At 35.9% G+C, this 19629-nt stretch overlaps 1 protein-coding gene across 1 annotated transcript in view; it reads right to left on the bottom strand.

Moving 5' to 3' along the window:
* Nucleotides 1-1128: 1128 nt before the first annotated feature.
* Nucleotides 1129-19629, bottom strand: part of LOC150101301 (uncharacterized) — a 90655-nt gene continuing 72154 nt past the window's right edge. The window contains exons 8-10 of the mRNA XM_090400756.1: nucleotides 12458-12525; nucleotides 1314-1398; nucleotides 1129-1149 (exon numbers count right to left, since the gene is read on the bottom strand). Of these exons, the coding sequence (XP_090256882.1) occupies nucleotides 1129-1149; nucleotides 1314-1398; nucleotides 12458-12525 (174 nt within the window). The remainder of the gene's footprint in view (nucleotides 1150-1313; nucleotides 1399-12457; nucleotides 12526-19629) is intronic.

Here is a 19629-nt window from a genome sequence, read left to right as displayed (position 1 = left end):
CTCATAACAACTGACCATGTTGCATCAACCAATGCCAAAAACACCTCCTTCTTGTTCCTGATGCTTCTAGCATTAATGTGCATAAAATGCAGATCCTGCACTTGGACCTACAATGACCTATATTTACACCCTGTACTAACTCATTCAAATTCGTTACCTGATAGATTACATCAGCATTTTTTGGTGATTCTGACACTCAGCTGCCTCAACAGTGCCTGCAGAGATGGTTGCCAACAATTTCAAAATAACCCTGGTTTCCTTGACTTTCCACGTTGACTACTCAATCCAAACTCATTACCTGAGAGACTACATTCAGCATTTTTGAGCATTCTCAGACTCATCTGCCACAAGAGTGCCTGTATGCATGCTTGCCTGCATCCCCCTAATAGCTATAGTTTCTTTGACTTAATATTTCTGAACTTTTACTAAACAACACTTTTTCCAGACATGCAACTTAAAATCCATTCAAGTGCAATATATTAGTCATATATAAGTCCTTCCATTCCTCATATTCAATCCCATATCTATAAACTGCTAATTATTACTACTGTGCACTGACATATTTGCAATCATGACTGGCCTTCTAGACTCAACTCAATCATACTTTGGCAGCAGCCTCACAATCTTTACTGTCTCATTCTTATTTTATGCTTTTCCAATAATTTTTCATATTTTCTCTCACAGTATACTTTTCTTCCTTTCAGGGAGATGTGCATCCATACCTGACAAAACAATCAACTCTTTTAGTTTACCTCATCCTGATAGCTTCACCAGTAATTAATCCTTAATTTTTGCATCTGGTCAACACAAGATCATACCACTCTTGTGTGAAAGAATTGCTGAACTCTTCTACTTGCTACATTATTCATTCCTAGGTCCTCCTCATACCTCTTCTTTTTTTCTTTCTCCTCTTAGTTCTACTATTTTCCAGATGTTTTTCCAGTCAATTCATAATAATTAATCAATTAAGTAGATATTTAAAATAACACTCTAAATGCTTTACACCATTTAAAGCTTTAAAGAGTAAACAGACAATATATCATGACTTGTTAGTGAATTAATAACCACATTTGATATTTAATAATGAAGTTTCTTATGAATATTTATTTATTTATTTGGCTAATGTTACTATATTTTATCTGCAGAATTCTGAAATATGAAAACATGTTTTTATGTTAACTTAGAAATCTGAAAATAAATAACATTCATTGAGGAGCATTTTTATTGTTCATTTTATTTTTATTATTATGTAGAACAGTATATAAGCAGAACACAAGGCATTAAAATTAAAATATGAACTAAAAAACACTAACCTCAGGCATATCCCACAGGGCACTCTCATTTGGTAGTGGCTCAGTTTCAAAAACATCTAAGATTGCTTTTGATATCCAACTTTCACTGTAAATTACAAGAATAAATAACTTAATTCAAAGTATGTAATATACTAAGCAGACCATGTTTTAAAAATGAGATGAGAGCAAGTACAAAATTCGCTTATAAAACTTCAGGTGAACAACGACTTCAAGCACATCATTGCAACAACCACAAAGACAGCAGTAATTTTAGTAATAACAGATTCCTTCTTGCTCTTTATCATGTTTGTGTGTGTGTGTGTGTGTGTGTGTGTGTGTGTGTGTGTGTGTGTGTGTGTGTGTGTGTGTGTGTAAAAATGTAGTTACCATAGATAATCCCAAGTTGTACGGTCACTTAAACAGAATGGGGGAGAAAAGATTAGCAAAACAAGTGTTCTCTGCTGGAAATTATTTTCCATTTCATTAGACTATAATAAATTTAGTTTAATCCTTTATCCAAGTATAAATAAACAAAGTTTGCACCTGAAGTATTTGCAGGACTGAGGCAACTCGTGGTAAAGGTGGACTAAGCTCTCATCATTTGTCTTAGTAGCTCCTATAATACAAAACACATCTCCTTGTGGATATGTATAATACTATGCATTAAGGGAAGGGCGACTGCCCAAACCAGTTTTGACCTTTTTGGCAATTCGTACAGGTAAATATGACTTCTCCATTATTTCCACCTTAGTATCACCACCTCTGGGTCTGGCTCCCACTGACAAGACCTCAATAAAGGTCGAAACCGGTCTGGGTAGTGGCCCTTCCCTTAATGCATAGCATTATACATTTCTTCCTACAATTATGTAGAAAGTTTTTTCCCATTTGGTTAGACTATAATAAATTTAGTTTAATCCTTTATCCAAGTGTAAGCAAACAAAGTTTGTGCCTGAAGTATCTTCAGGAATGAGGCAACTCGTGGTAAAGGTGGACCAAGCTCTCATCACTCCTTGTCTTGGAATCTCCCACAATGCAAAGCACATCTCCTTGTAGACATGTATAATGCTATGCATTAAGGGAAGGGTCACTACCCAGATGTGGCGATACCAAGGCAGATGCAATGGAGGTCATTTTTACCTATACGAGTTGCCAAAAGGTGTCTCACCTTATTATAAAATTATTCTGGATTTAAAGAAAGATGTTGGAAGTTTTTTTCCACTTGGTTAGACTATAATAAATTTAGTTTAATCCTTTATCCAAGTTTTTGACCTCAATAAAGGTCGAAACCGGTCTGGGTAGTGGTCCTTCCCTTAATGCATAGCATATACATGTCTGCAAGAAATGCTTTGCATTGTGGGAGATACTAAGATAAGGAGTGATGAGAGCTTGGTCCACCTTTACCATGCATTGCCTCAATCCTGCAGATACTTCAGGCGCAAACTTTGTTTGCTTAGTCTTGGATAAAGGATTAAACTAAATTTATTATAGTCTAACCAAGTGGAAAAAAACTTCCAACATCTTTCTCTAAATCCAGAGTAATTTAATAATAAGGTGAGACACCTTTTGGCAACTAGTATAGGTAAATATCACTTCTGCATTGCTTCCACCTTGGTATCACTACCTCTGGGTCTGGCTCCCAGTGACGAGACTTCAATGAAGGTTGAAACCGGTCTGGGTAGTGGTCCTTCCCTTAATGCATAGCATATACATGTCTGCAAGAAATGCTTTGCATTGTGGGAGATACTAAGATAAGGAGTGATGAGAGCTTGGTCCACCTTTACCATGCATTGCCTCAATCCTGCAGATACTTCAGGCGCAAACTTTGTTTGCTTAGTCTTGGATAAAGGATTAAACTAAATTTATTATAGTCTAACCAAGTGGAAAAAAACTTCCAACATCTTTCTCTAAATCCAGAGTAATTTAATAATAAGGTGAGACACCTTTTGGCAACTAGTATAGGTAAATATGACTTCTGCATTGCTTCCACCTTGGTATCACTACCTCTGGGTCTGGCTCCCACTGACGAGACCTCAATGAAGGTTGAAACCAGTCTGGGTAGTGGCCCTTCCCTTAATGCATAGCATTATACATGTCCGCAAGAGATATGCTTTGGAGATACTAAGACAAGGAGTGATGAGAGCTTGGCCCATCTTTACCACGAGTTGCCTCAGTCCTGCAGATACTTCAGGTGCAAACTTTGTTTGCTTACACTTGGATAAAGGATTAAACTAAATTTATTATAGCTTTGCATTATGGGAGATACCAAGACAAGTTATGAGAGCTTAGTCCACCTTTACCATGAGTTGCCTCAGTCCTGCAGATACTTCAGGAGCAAACTTTGTTTGCTTACACTTGGATAAAGGATTAAACTAAATTTATTAAATTTTTCTCTGCAGTTTGGCAGGAAAAAGAGGAAGACTAAGATATAGGTGGATTGATACGGTAAAAAGTGCCTTAGAAGATAGAAATATAAGATCTGACAATGTCAGAGCCTTGACAGGTAACAGATTGATTTGGAGGAAGATCGTAGATAGGAAGTTAGTAATGATGTAAATTTTTTTATGTAGTACTATCATATCCCGTACATGCCTTGATGGTAAATGACAGGAATTTGATGATGATGATGATATAAATGTATAAGTTGTTAACAAGAAATTAAAGAAGATTTCTTGGGCCAAATTCACTAATAGATTATGATTTTAGAAATACAGTAAAATGTCAGTTATTTGTCGTAACTGCAGAATGCTAGAGCCCAGATAACTGAAAAACACAGTTAATCCTACTTATGTTTAACAGATTAAATACATTAAAAAACCTATAAAAACATGAGATAAATATTCTTGTAGCACGCAAATACAAAACTGAACATTTTTAAACTTATTTAGATTAGAAAAGTCTGTGATTTTTGTTTGTTTTCTTTTATTTTTCTTATATTATTATTATTATTATTTGTCACCTCCAGGGAATCCAAACACTCATCGAGGGAGGGCATCCACTCTACAACTCTGTCTCCACCACAACTACACCAACGGCATCTATCGCTGACCACCACTAGTATTTCCAGACAATCACAATCATATGTCCACGAATAATACAATGTTATTTAAATACACATTAATGACTTATGTTATTTTAAATGAATCCACATGCATAGAGACTTTAAAAAAAAGGAAATTTTTATGTACTACACAGGACCCCATGGTCCTCTGTAGAACATACAAATATCCATGGGGTCAGTTAATCTGACCCCATGGATATTTGAGCCCCCAATAATCAGTGTCTTACTGTATTTAACACAGTAAAACACTGATTTCATACTGAAGTCACTTTTCAAACTGAAGTCAAAAAAGTTAGGTGTATCTTCAGTTAGAATATTTCACTTCTAATTGAAGTGAAAAATTTCTAACTGAATTCACTATTATGCTCAAACATGTTACATATTTTAAGTTATTCAAACATATTACATATTTTAAAAATAACACACAGAGTACAGCACCCATTATCCAATCTGTTAATTTGTAAATTAACTGCAACCCTGATATTTTGATAAAAATCATTAACCTTTGGTTTTTTTTCCCATAAACTCCAAGTTAATAATTCATCTACATAACTGCCTCTACAATAACTGCTTAGAAATCTGAAAACAAATAACATTCACCAGGAGCATTCCTACCATTCTATGTAAGTACAACACATCATCAAATTCCTGATATGTACCGTGAAGGGGTGTACAGGATACTATGATGGTATTTCATGAATTTTAAATCATTACTAACTTCCTATCAACATTCCCTCCCCCCTATCAAATTAGCTTGTTATCCGTGAGGATTATAATACTATCAAATCTTATATTTCACTCTTCCAAGTCACTTCTTACTGCATCAATGCACCTAGGTCATGGTCTTCCTGTGCATTTTTTCTTGCCATCAAACCATCATTTTGCTAATCTTCCCTCTCCCAATATAATGACTGTATATTATCGCGTATAATGCGAAAAATTTATGGTAAAAAATACTACTTAAAGTTAGGGGTTCGCATTATATGCGGATACTAAATAATATAACATCTTATTAGACTTGCACACACAATATATACTACCTAATGCCTATGCAACCAAATCTACTTGACCCACTCGCACTGGGCGACCGAGCGCGCATCGTATCTGCGCATAAAGCTATTTACATTACTGGCTTTATGCGCAGATACGATTCACGCTGCTTTGCCGAATGACAGAGCACAGTGAGATAGTAGAGCACAGTTAGGTATATCGGTTTAACCACAGTTCATTTTAAATATTATTCGTCAAACAAACCTAGCCTGAAAATGAGCCAACAGAAACGTAAATATTCATCTTTTGAAGCAGGATTTAAATTGTGTGTTGTGCAGTTTGCAGAAGAACATAATAACAGTGTTGCTATGAGAGAATTTGGTGTAGCAGAGAGTAATATTAGACTTGGGCATAAGCAAAAAGACAGTCTTGAAAAAATCCCCAAAACGAAATGTGCCCGTCGTGGAGATGTAGTATCCTTTCCAGAACTCAAAGAAGAGCTAAATGAATGGATTTTGATGCAATGACAAGATGGCATTAAAGTAATAAGAAATGCAATTAGTTTTCGAGCTCTACAACTCAAGAATGGTAAATTAAAGGACACACCAGGTATTTCATCTTTTCATGCTTTGCCTGGGTGGTGCAACAGATTTATGGAATGCAAAGCATTAACATTATGACACGTTACCAAACAAAAGTTGCACAGAAGTTACCAAAGCAGCTTGAAGAAAAAGTGTAGTCCTTCCATAAATTTATCATAAAAATACAGAAGTGTCACGGATATGAACTTTCTCAAATTCGCAATATGGATGAGATGCCCATGTACTTTGATATGCCTGGGAATCGAACAGGGTGAAATTGGTGAAAAGGGTGTCTTCATAAAAACAACGGTGCATGAAAAAATGCATTTTACCATTGTTCTAGCATGCATGGCAGACAGAACCAAATTAAAGCCAACAGTGATATTTAAAAGGAAGAAAATTCCGAAGCATATGAAATTTCCACCAGGTGTAATTGTTCATGCCAATCAGAAAGGTTGGATGGATGAAGAAAGATGTACAATTGTGGCTGGATCAAGTATGGAACATACGTTCAGGTGGCTTGTTACGTCAACAAAGCATGCTAGTTTGGGATATGTTCCAGGCGCATTTAACAGAGGCAAGCAAAGAGAAAGCAAGTGAGCTACGTACAGACCCAGCAGTCATACCGGGTGGTCTAATTTCCGTTTTGCAGCCGCTTGATGTCAGCTTGAATAAGCCATTTAAAGATCACTTACGTGAAAAATGGAGAGAATGGATGTCATCTGGTTTGGTGAAGAAGACAAAGGGTGGGAATTTTCAGAAGCCTGAGATCACCCTAGTCACCAGCTGGGTTAAAGAAGCATGGGATTCGATACCATCTGAAATGATTCAACGCTCATTTCTTAAATGTGGAATAAGTAATTCATGGATGGATCCGAAGATCACGCCATATACGAAAGCGAGGATGATGCACAACAAATTGGAGAGCATGAAGACGATGACAACAATTGCTACACTGATGACGCAATCCCTACTGATGAATTTATAAATGAAATGTTTGACGAATCAAAAGATGAAGAAGAATTTAAAGGATTTTGACATTTTGTTTTAAAATAAATATTTCTTTCGTTAATTCGTCTTGTATTTGACATTTTGTTTTAAAATAAATATTTCTTTCGTTAATTCATATTGTATTATTTATAATGTTATGGAACAAGATTAATTTCTAGTTCGCATTATACGCGATAATATACGGTAAGTGTCCATATCACATGAGATTACCTTCGCTTGCACATACCGATGTTAACAATGTGAAGTTCTTATTATCTCCATTTTTAATGATTCTGCCATCGATGAAAGTGGTTCAGTGGTATAATTTTTCTCCGAACTCTCATATAGGTAAATCAACCATGAGGATACACAATTTACAGACAAAAAATTCTGTTGGTGTGAGTAATAGGTAGTAGTAGTTGGAGGATTAAGCAGGGAAGACTGTGAGTTGTGTATAATGGAGCACAGTGCCCTCCTGCAATACATCATGTAATAATAATAATAATATCTGTGGACTCTCATCAAAAGTGTTTTGTTTCTAATCTAGCACAGAGATCAAGAAGTTAAAACTGGTTTGAACTCTGTCTTGAATACAGTGTTTTGACTCATTTCTCACTTATTCCATATAAATTGTTAATTTGACATCCTGCCATACCAGCTTTACTCATTCACTTGTCTATTTCCATATATAGTTTGTCATATTCACTAAAAGCTGTGCCTAAAAAAATGTCAGCATAGAAGTTGAAATGTTTTAATTGCTATACAGGTTTTTCTTTCAAGAAGTAGCTGTTTTTCAATGTTCCAGCCCATCTTCACAGTCTTTCTTGTTATTGCTGACATATTAAATCTGTTGGTTTTAGCAATTAGTCAGTGTAATTAAGGAATACGTAGATTTGTATTGAATTTATTTACGAGTATAACATCACCTGCATTCAGTAAAGAGCCGAGATTAATATCTCCAATTTTGCTATCACACCTATTGGCACTTTTCTTTGTAATACAATCCATATAGATGATGTATAAATGTGGAAATAGTGTGTACCCTTGCTCTGCACCTGATTTTACATTAAACCCTTTTCCTGTTCCACTTTGCATTCTAACTGCTGACTTACAACTCAAATGTAGACTATGTATTTCTCAACCATACAATTATAGTATTTTGAAAAAACTTTATTCTTAGCACCTTGTCATGTGCTCTTTCCAATTCTACACATCTTAAAATACAGATCCTTGTTATATTTCTATGATTTCTTAACTATTTGTCTTAAAGTGAAAATTTAATTCTGACTACCATTGTTTTGTCTTGAATCCAAGTTCAGGAAATTTCAAGTTTCCAAAAATTTTACTCAGCTTTTTATCAAGTATTGCATAAGCTGAAACACTCAGTAAGTTTTCTGTAACTGTAATATTCACTTTCCTTTTAAAAAAAAATTTTGTTTTTACAGATCACTAGTTTTTGCTCAGTCGGTATAGACGAAGCCCTTTGGTTGGAAAGAATGTAAGGAATCTTTTTCTGGTCTCTTTTGACTGAAGGTGTGCTAGCCAGTCTCATACAGAGGTAGAGAATTTTTTTACCCAGAAATTCGGGGGTTTTCGTGCCTCAGAACAGGCAAACTGGTCCTGTTAACACATGGATTTACAGCCACAAATACTTACGATAATATGTAGAAGAGATAGGGTCCTCACCACATGTCATTATGCCTGTAGTTAACCATAAGTCACATCATGGTAGTGAACCTTCTAGATAGGAGATGGCACGTGAATGGGTTTCAAGAGTTTTTACAGATAGGTAGTAGAAGCTGAATTCCCATCAAATTGAATTTGATCCTTTCTGACCAGGCTTTCTGAATTAAGTAAAATAGCCAGTGAGGAACTAAGAAGAGTAGAGGAAATGTTGTTGTGCAGAGGAGCATCTGAACAGAATAAGCCGTGTATGTGAGCAAGTGAATGAGGCTACTATTTTAATGTTGCAATGTGTGTGAGGTTTGGAAAATGTGGTTGGCCAAGATGGAATGCAGGGTGCACCATTTTTTTTTATTTATAATTAAATTAAAGAAATTCAGTGCTGAAGGTGGATGAAGAGATGAGAGATCTGAGAGTGGAGGTGAACAGGGACTGGAAGTTTAGGAGTCATATAGCTAAAATTGTGAGTACATCATAACAGATTATGGCAATAATGAGGAGGACCTTGACATGTAGAAGAATAAGATGCTATGGTTACCTTGGATAAGATCAGGCTGCATATGGACTACCGTGTACAAATATAGTTGCCTTGCCTTGTTTTCAAAGGGATGAGGATTTCTTAGAGAGGGTTTGAGAAGATTCACTAAGTCTATGGAATCTAAAGACATACCAAGGAAATGCAATTTGCAAAGCCCTATGAATGGAAGAGGAATAGGGAATGTGATTGAGACATATAAGTTAGTGAATGGTTGTTACCAGATACTTCTGTCTCTTGCTCTTGGAAGAAAGGATAGAACAAAAGGGCATTCCCTATACAAGGAGATTGTGAACAAGGGGATGAAGAGGAGATGCTTCACATAGAGAGTGGTTAGTAAGCAGAATGCACTGCCTGCGAGCATGGTGAATGCAGAAATTATGAATGGACTTAAGGAATGATCTTTTTTGCATGAGAGTGATACAATGAAACTTTTGATTCCATGGAAGTCTGATGTTAATAATATGTTTTATACCTCCATATTTCAGTATTTCTGTTCAAATATTTTAATTTAGCTGCCTTTCCACATTTCAGGTTTTTTTTACTGTTTTTTCTTCCTTAAATACTGATACATATATATATATATATATATATATATACATACATACTCCCGAATATGTTCTTAAATATTATCTACCGCCACCATTCCTACTGTTTCTTGTTTCATTTAGCAATCTTTCAAAGTAATTACTTCAGACATCCAGAATATCTTCAGTTTTCATATCACCTTTATCATCTACAATTTTTTTGCAGTACCCTTTCATTCATATCTAAGTTTTCTCAATAGCCTCAGAACATTTTGCTACTTTCTTGATATTTATCTTCTATATTTTTACCCATGACTTTCGTTAGCTACTTTTAGACAGTGTACTTTGCTACCGCATAGGTATCCCACAAGCATTTTCTTTTGGAAATGGCTCAATTTAAAAAAATCTAAGACTGCTTTTGATATATAATCACTGCAGAGACAGCCATGTAGGTTAATTATTAATTAGGACAAGGGAAATACCATCATCATCACTAACATCAAATTTCTGATATGCAACCTCAACAGGTGTACAGGGTACTATGATGGAATTACATGAAAAGTTTACATTATTACTAACTTCCTATCAACAATTTCCTTCCAGTATTGTCAGATCATAGATTTCAGTCTTCTGTGCCACTTCTGACTCCATCAATCCACCTACATCTTGGTCTTCCTCTGGATCATTTTGCTGCCATCTTAATGGCAAACAGTTGTTTTGCTATTTTTTCCTCTCCCATTCTGTTTAATATGTTCACCGCTACTCATTTACGACAGAATGTCCCCAGGCTATTCAGAATGACCTGCTGCAGTGCCTACACATGCACATAATTTGACTGCTAAGGTCAAATTGGGTTATGCAGCATAGAAACATGTGTCTTACATCACTAAGAAGCAGCAATGGCACATAAGCAAATACCAGTTTGATGTTTTAAAGCATCAGTGGCACTGAATGTATTAAGTGACCCATACCACGGCAGATTAGTTCTGCTCACACATTGTGAATGATAACAATGTCATATTCCTTCCTAATATCTTCATTTTTATGATTCTGCCATTGATATAATTTTCTGGCACCTTAATATAGAAAATAAGGGGATAAACATCCTTTGTTGTTTTATAGCCAGTAAGCGAAACTAAAGATCGATAACTATGATCTATAAGTTTCATGCTGAAAAACTATCGGCGAAGGCAATTCGAAGTAAAGGTGGAGCAAGCTTCCTCACTATTCTTGATATTTTCTCATAATGTAAAACACAGCTCCTAGGAGATGTAATACTGTCATTACATTATGAGGAGAGGTCACTACTCAGACCAGTTTCAACCTTTTTTGACGTATAGATCGTAGTTATCGATCTTTAGTTTCGCTTACTGGCTATAAAACAACAAAGGATGTTTATCCCCTTATTTTCTGCTTTGAACATTGTTTTGTATACAACTAGTTTGGTGTCTTGACTTAAATTTCAGTTAACTTCCAACAGGTAGCTTTGCTAATTCTCTTGTCTTCCATATTTAATTTGCCATCTTCATTAAAAATTGTACCTAAATAGCTGAAATGTTTTGCTTGTTCTATAAGTTATGCAGCTGAAGTTTTCTGTGATTCTTCCTATTTTCATAGTTTCATCTTTTTATTGCTAATTTTCATGTCATATTTGTTACAGCAATCATTCAATTTAGTTAAGGAATCCTGCAAACTTGTACCAAGATTAATTGATATCAAAATCGAGATTATTATTATTACATGACATCTCGTGTAGTGACCAGGAATTAGAATAGTCCCACTGTGAGTTCATACACATCATCAAAGGCGATCAAATGAACACCCAGTGTCTTGGGGTATAGCCAGACCACCCGGTCTCCAGGGGTCATAAATATGGATAAACTAGATAAGAATAACTTACTATGGTTACTGATGTGTGGAAGAAATTTTTTATTTTGGATTGCATCAAACTTGCTAAGTTGGCATTCTTAGAATTGAAACCATCAACTTTAAATGCATGCTGGAAAGCTACTTGGCCAGAATGTGTGAAAGAGAAAAACAGTACCTTTATATACAACTGAATATCGCAATATCATCAGATTAGCACATGCAGTTGGTGGAAAAGGATTTGATGATTTTTAATCTGCAGATATTGAAGAATTGATGGTTTGACAAGGTTGTTAGTGATGACAAAATAATAGAAGCTGTCCTTGAGAATCTCAATGAAAAAGAAAAAATTGATGATGATGATGAAGAGATTCCACTCACTGTATAATTGATTAAAGAAGGGCTTCACATGTCTATTAAACTGTAAAGTCATTTTCTTACACATGATACAAATACTGAACAAGCCGAACAGTTTAAACGTGAAATGAAGTCATGCATGGTGCGATATGAAGAATTATACAAAGATCTAGTCAAAACACACCTACAGACATAGGACACTCTGGGAGGCTTAGGGCTAACCATCTTATTCTTGAATTACGGTTGTAAAGTCCAAGAATAGTTGGAAGGTCATGGGCACTTAAGTGCCTGTTAGGGCCACTGATGGATGGATAGTCAATTAACTCTTTGTTTCTTGTTTAAATTTGTACAGTGAGAACTTTCATGTATTTTAGACCATGGCACTCTATATCATGTACCTGTAGTGTAGCTTTCACTGATGAATCTTCCAGTTTTCTCTTCTGTTTAATTTGAAAGTCATACTGAAGATGCCCTTGACACTAGGGTGAAAATCATATGTTAAATAAAGTCTTATGTAAGTAATATTTCCATAATTAGTCATTATTTATTTACTTAAGGCTTATGTAATCAAACCTTACTTTAATGCATGTATCAAATCTTTTTCCTTTACAATATTTCCTCTTCCAATATTTATAAAAACAGGTTTCTGAAAATGATAAATGAAAATAAACAGCTGAATAAAATGAAAATGAAAATAAAGAAAAGTTTAAAATGATGTTTAAATTTCTCTCAAGCATTGCTTCAGCAATATGAGATTGTTTTCAAATGCAACTATGCTGGTTATGCAGCATATGAATAAATAACTGCTTAATGCCCAGTGCATCTCACAGGTGGGAATCATAGAGTAGGAATCAACCTAGATGATTTTTATATCTGATTTTTTTTTCCCCCCCATTCATTTTGGTTTACTATGAATATCAAATCATGTGACTACTCACTTCCATAGTAATGTGTGTTACTGTGTTGTGAATGAGTGTTGGATACGTGAAATTTGATAACACAATCACAACAATGCACTCCATGATAAGTAGTAATATGTAATATGTAAGTAGTAATATAGCATGTAGTAATAAGGGAATGAAATTTATAGAGTTCTTCAGGGACAAATATCTCAGGCAACATGTAGTAGAAGAAACACGAGGTTCAAGAGTTTTGGATTTGGTCATAGCATCAGAAGAGCTGATTATAACTGAGATGGCATCTCTTCCCCCCCCCCCCCCAGTTTGAGAGAGTGACGTGGAAGATGAACAAACATGCAGGATTATTAAAGAGAAGGGAATGTATGTGGAATTATAAAGCAGATTATTATAATAGTCTTAGATCAACTTGGGGCAGTCCCATGGAGGGAGGAAATGGAAGGGCAAGATATCATTAGTGCTTGGGAAATTGTGAAGAAATATTTGTTTGCAGCAATAGTAAGTTGTATTCCACGAGTGAAGAGGACGACACAATTTGGTGTAAAGTGGATGACAAATAATATCAAACAGGAACTACAGGCTAAAAAGACGTCATGGAAGAGATATAAGGAGAAGGGTGGAGAGCAGATGCATGAAGAATATAAGACTCAGGCCAAGAGAGTGACTGGTATTGTAAGAAGGCAAAACTGGAATATGTGACAAGATTGACCCTAAGATCCTAAGGAATTCCTTCATTATGTGCCCAGTGCCATTAGGAGGAGAAATGATTGTGGAAAAATTACAATTGTGGGATAAAAATGGGAATAGAGTGATGCAGAGGCCATAGTGGAATTGTTCAATGAATACTTTATTTGTGTATTTCATCCTGGAGGAGTAACTTTTAATACTAGAGGGATAGGGCAGGTTTGAGGTGCAGGAGGAGAGTGCGTTCCAAATACTGAGCACTCTGGATGTCAGGACAGCTGTGGGACTGGATGGTATTTCACCACGAGTTTTGAGAGAATGGATAAAGAACTGACAGCTCTTTTGACCTGGCTTTTCAATGAAAGTCTGGCTACAGGAAAGGTGCCCAGGGAATGGAAGGAAGGTAAGATAGTGTCATTGTATAAGGGCGGTAGCAGATTGGAAGTGTCTAATGATAGGCCAGTTTGTGTGTCATCAGTAGTTGTTAAGATCTTGGAGAAATTAATTAGTTAGGGATAGTATACAGCATTGGGCAGATGAAGGTAATGTTATTATTATTATAATTATTATTATTATAAAAACCTCCATGGAGTCAACGACTCATCGTGGGATCTGTGAGAGTCAACATGGATTTGTGAAGGGGTGCTCTTGTTTTGTAATATGCTAGCCTTTTATAATAAAGTTATAAGAGCAGAAGATGAGGGAAAGGCATATACTGCAATTTTCTTGTATTTAGCGAAGGGTGCCACATGATAAGCTGATATTTAAGTTGCAGCACATGGGTTTGGATGTCAGGTTAGTCAACTGGATTCGGGATTGGCTGTCCAATAGGTATAAGAGACACACAGGAAGTCACAATTTGGTGTAAAGTGAATGGCAAACAATATCAGTTTATTGTTGGAAATATCAAGGAGGCAGAAGGTTATGAGTGGGTTTCCACAGGGCTCAGTACTGGGACCTGTATTGTTTAACCTTTATATCAATGACATTGTCAATGGATTGCACTCAGGAAATCATATTTCCTGAGTGCAAAAACTAAGGCCATTTTCAATTCTGTTTGAAAGCAAAGGAAAAGTGAGAGTCAACTGTTTTGGAATATTTGAATGATTTGAAAAATGACAAATATGGTACAAGACAATATATAAAACAGTTATTGGAAGACATGAATATGAAGAGTGAGAGAGAAAAGACTGTGATTTCCCACAATTGTATGATAAAGCTAATTTAGGAGAAGGGGAAATGATTGCAAATGAGTCGATAAACAGGTTTTGCAAAATGAATGGTGTACAGTCTGTAAATGAATTTAATAGATAAAAGGATTTATATATAACAGAATGATCACACCTGAATGAATATGGCAGTGTTGAAAGTTTGAAAGTATATACCAGAAAAACTAGGGCTAGTGGAGAGGGAAGAGAATGCAAAGAAGCATGTATGCAGGAATGATTTAGTAAGTGAGTGTAAGAGTGCAAATGAACAACTACAGAATATAGTTACTCTGGTGTTGAATATGAATGGGATGATCAGTATAAGATGCAAGAGCAGTTGTGGTCCAAGGGGATATTTGCAATTTATGGATTTTTTCTGGATGCTTCTAGTATTATGCCAATACTAGAAGTATCCAGAAAAAATGGGAGACAGGAAGAATAAATTATTGCAAATGAGTCGACGCACAAGCTGTATAGAAGGGAAGAGTCACCTTCGGTGACCTGAGAGGCTGTTTACTGTGTACTGGTTAGTTCAACATGACCAAAAGTCAGACATTAGCGAGATTTGATTGACAGAGGACGATACTGTTATAGAGATTAAAACATAAAGGGTATAGTATTTGAAAGCAGCATAGACAGAACAGCAGAACAAAAGAGTAAAATTCAGAAAAAAAAGGGAAGTTAGGAAAGTGGAAGGAAGTGCATTTGAGATCTGATATCCTTTTGGCTTCTCTTTTACACTAGATATAAGGATCTGGTGTGTGTGTGTGTGTGAGAGAGAGAGAGAGAAAGAAGCCACAGGATATGTAGCTGGATGTGCTAATAAGCCATGTAAAGAAAATAATTACACAATGTAAAGGAATTACTAACTTCCTATCTACAATTTTCCTCTAAATAAGTCTGTTACCTGTCAAGACTCCAACATTATCAGATCTTATATTTCTATCTTCTAAGGCACTTTTTACTATATCAATCCACCTATATCTTGGTCTTCCTCTGGGTCTTTTTCCCTGCTAACCTGGCAGAGAACACTTGTTTTGCTAATCTTTCCTCTCCCATGAGTGACAATACCACCTGAGATTATCTCTGTTAACGCATTCCTGGATGCTGACAATGTCAAGTTCTATAAAACCTTTGAATTATTATTATTATTATTACATGACATCTCCAAGGAGTCCAATGACTCATCGAGGGAGGGCACCTACTCTACAACCACTCAATCCACCAACTATAATGAACTGCAACTACCATCATCATCATCATCTACACCAATGCCATCTACCACTCACCACCACCACTAGAACCAGTGATGTCTCTCAGATGCAAATGGTTGACACGGTTGTCGATGATCATATGTAAGTATGATACCTTGATTAAGGTATCTAATTTGAAGGCACATATGAAAGGAGTACATTAGATTTTGGTCTGGGAAACACTACGATTCATAACCTGGCATAATTCCATGGTCAGCCATTCCATAGTTTTCATCTATGTGCTTGCACAAGAAGGACAACTTATCTTGGCTACAAGCACTAATGAGGCACGGAAGCACAACATCACCCTGGTGATTGCTGTTCTGTTCCAGTTTCCTTCTATTCTTAGAGCACCTTAACTACAGTGAAAAGCCTGTAGTTTTTTTTTGGCAGTTTTCTAGATACCACCATCATTCAATCAGCATCCAAATAACATACAAATCATGTCATAATTCCCACAAAAAAATACAATAAATAAATAAACACAATGAGAATTAATTAACAATCTGAGATTTTCAGATGACACTGTTATTATGGAAGAAGAAAGAGCACTACAAAAAACTGTTAACTGAGGAAGGAAAGAGATTTGGACTTGTTATGAACTTGGAAAAAAACAACGACAATAGTATTTGGTGAAAAGAACATGAAACAAAAGATACAAGTGGATGGAATCGATATAGAAAATGTAGAACAGTTAATATACTTAGGAAGTAAAATGACATATAATTTGGACTGTAGAAAAAATAAATAAAGATCAGGATTGCAAAGGGAAGAACAAATCTGAAGGCTATGGATAACATCTAGAAAAGTTTGTTTTGATCAGCCTGCAAACAAAACTAAGACTGCTGGAAACATGCATCTTTAGGGGTGTACTGTATGGATCTGAAATGTGGGTAATAAATAAGGAATCAAGAAAAAGAATTTTGGCATTTGAAAGAACTTGTTATAGAAAGATTCTAAGAATAGGATGGGTACAGAAAATTAAAAATGAAGAGCTCTATCGGAAGACACAACCAAAGGAGAATCAATGCAGAAGATTATAAAATGGAAGCTACAATTATTTGGCCACATCTGCAGAATGAGTGAAGACCGGAAGATGAAGACATTCATGTTTGATATTATGGATAAACAGAAGAGATAGACCATACAGAGAATGGATAGATGGTGTGGAATGATATACAGAAATATCATACAGTGAGCTTCAGCCAGCCTTTACAAGTGTGCATGTTGCTTGGGAAAATTAAGTTACAACTGACTTTATGACGATGTTATTGACCAGTTCATAAAGAAGAACCATAGGATAGAATTTGTATTCAAGTAGCAAAATTGAAAAAGATAGAATATCATTTGTAAAATAAATGAATTTGTATGATTAAATGTAGATAAATTTCTAAATATATAGTTTTAAATGGTCAGTAATTCATTATTCCACTAATCAGACTTCAATCACAGCTCTCAATCCTTGAATAATAACAAGAGAAAGCGTGAATTTCAAGACCAGCATTCACCCCTGGATTTGACAACATTGCATGCCAGAGAGAGAGAGAGAGAGAGAGAGAGACAGAGACAGAGAGAGAGAGAGAGAGAGAGAGACAGAGAGACAGAGAGAGAGAGAGAGACTAATTTAGAATCTATGCTTTGGAGCTCCTTTGACTCAAGGTTTCGTTGTCCCATTTAATACATTTATATCTTGCATTTGCCTGTCTCTAAATTCTGAAAAAACTGCTCTCACCTCTTCAATATGCTTTTAGAGGTGAGAGTAGTTTCAGAATGCTTGACCATCTGAAATCCAGCTAACTAAATAATAAGGTTATCTTCCCAGGTAACCTTACATCCACAGTTCTAACTGGGTCCCTTTTCCAACACCACTGATCAAGTTGGACAAGATAAGAAAGTTCTTGCTATATGCAATAATCTAACACAAATTATACATTGACCCATCCAAATTCCTGTTAACCCTCTTTACATTTGTCCAATACCTCTTGATTTCTTTTTAACTAGTTCTCCTTCCAGATACATCATAGAGTTAACCTCTCCTCTTGATAATTCAGACCATAATCTTGTGCATCTCCTCTCCCAAAGAATGCCATTCATCCAACCATCCCAGCCTCATGTCCTTTGGCACTACAACGTTAACAATCTACAAAGTGGGAAAATCTCTGGAATTTCTATTCTTCCTTTCCATGGTCTGACTATTGCTTCTGTTCTTCTGATCCAAACACCTCCAGAAATTATCTTCACTGGCACGAAAGCATTCATTCCCCATTCCACAAAATTCTCGTCCACCTTCCAAGCCTTCGATGAACAAAAAGTGTATCAAAGCAGTTGAAGAAAAAACTTAGCATACTGCAATTGGCATGTATGAAGAACCCCAGCTTTATATTCGGTCAAGTGGAGGAATTTTTTGAGGCTTTAGAAAAAGCAACTGACACAATGAAAAAGGAAAGGTTGGTCCTTGTTGGCGATCTAAATGGCAGAGTAGGAAATGATTGTGAGACATACAAAAATATTTTGGGAAAATTTGGAGAAAAGAGCAAAGCTAATAATAATGGCAAATATCTGTTGGATTTCTGCACAGGACATGGACTGGTTATTACTAACACCATGTTTCAACATAAAAATGTGCACAAATTCACATGGAAAGAAGAGGCTAGGAATAAGAAAAGGCTCATTGACTATGTTATTGTTGATAGTGATGTGTTCTCCCTAGTGCAGGACACCAGAGTGTACAGAGGATTTGAAATTGGAAGTGATCACTATTTAGTCTTGAGCAGGATAAAATTGAATTTCATATTGAAAAGAATAACATGTAAGAAAGTTTTAAAGTGAATAAAAGTTGAGCAGCTCTCAGATATGAACTGTAGACTAAAATACAGAAAGATTATTGAAAAGAAAATGAAAGAGTTTGAGAACAGGAATCAAACCTTGGAGATTCAGTGGCAAACTCTGAAGAAAACATTGATTGATTCTGCCAGAGAGGCATGTGGTGAGGTTGTGTGCAAGGATAAAAAAATCAGAACTCCCTGGTGGACACAGGAAGTTAAAGAGGCAGTGAAGGAAAAGAAAAAAGCATATCAAAAGTTCCTGGCAAATAAGTCAGCTTTTACTCTTGCAGAATACAGAGACAAATGTAAGAAAGCTAAACAGTGTGTAAAACTAGCTAAACAAAAGTCATGGGAGGACTTTGGCAAGAATATAGAAAATAAATATCAAGAAGGTGGCAAAATATTCTGGAGGTTGTTGAAGAAGCTCAGGAATGGAGGAAAGAGTGCTGTAAAAGGAGTTAGAGATGATAAAGGTGACATGAAAACAGAAGAAAAAGATATCCTTGAAGTATGGAGTAATTACTTTGAAAAACTGCTAAATGAAACAAGCAGTGATGACAGCACAGTGATAAAAAACACTGACCAGGCACGCAGTCAGGAATACATATCCATACTTGAAGTAGAAAAAGCCATCAAAGGCTTGAAATGTGGAAAGGCAGCAGGAGTAGATGATATTCGACCAGAAATGCTGAACTATGGTGGTATAAGAGTCTTACAGTGGCTGCACTGCATAGTTCAGAAAGCCTGGACAGAGGGACGAATTTCTGATGATTGGAGTAGAGTTCTCATAGTACCCATATATAAAAAGGGAAATAAAACTGAATGTGAGAATTACAGAGGTATTTCCCTACTGAGTGTTCCTG

This window comes from Typopeltis vanoorti, chromosome 11 (assembly GCF_054136105.1).
Source record: "Typopeltis vanoorti isolate ZY-2024b chromosome 11, IOZ_Tvanoo_1.0, whole genome shotgun sequence".
NCBI lineage: Eukaryota > Metazoa > Arthropoda > Arachnida > Uropygi > Thelyphonidae > Typopeltis > Typopeltis vanoorti.
This window is presented reverse-complemented; position numbering and strand designations above follow the sequence as displayed.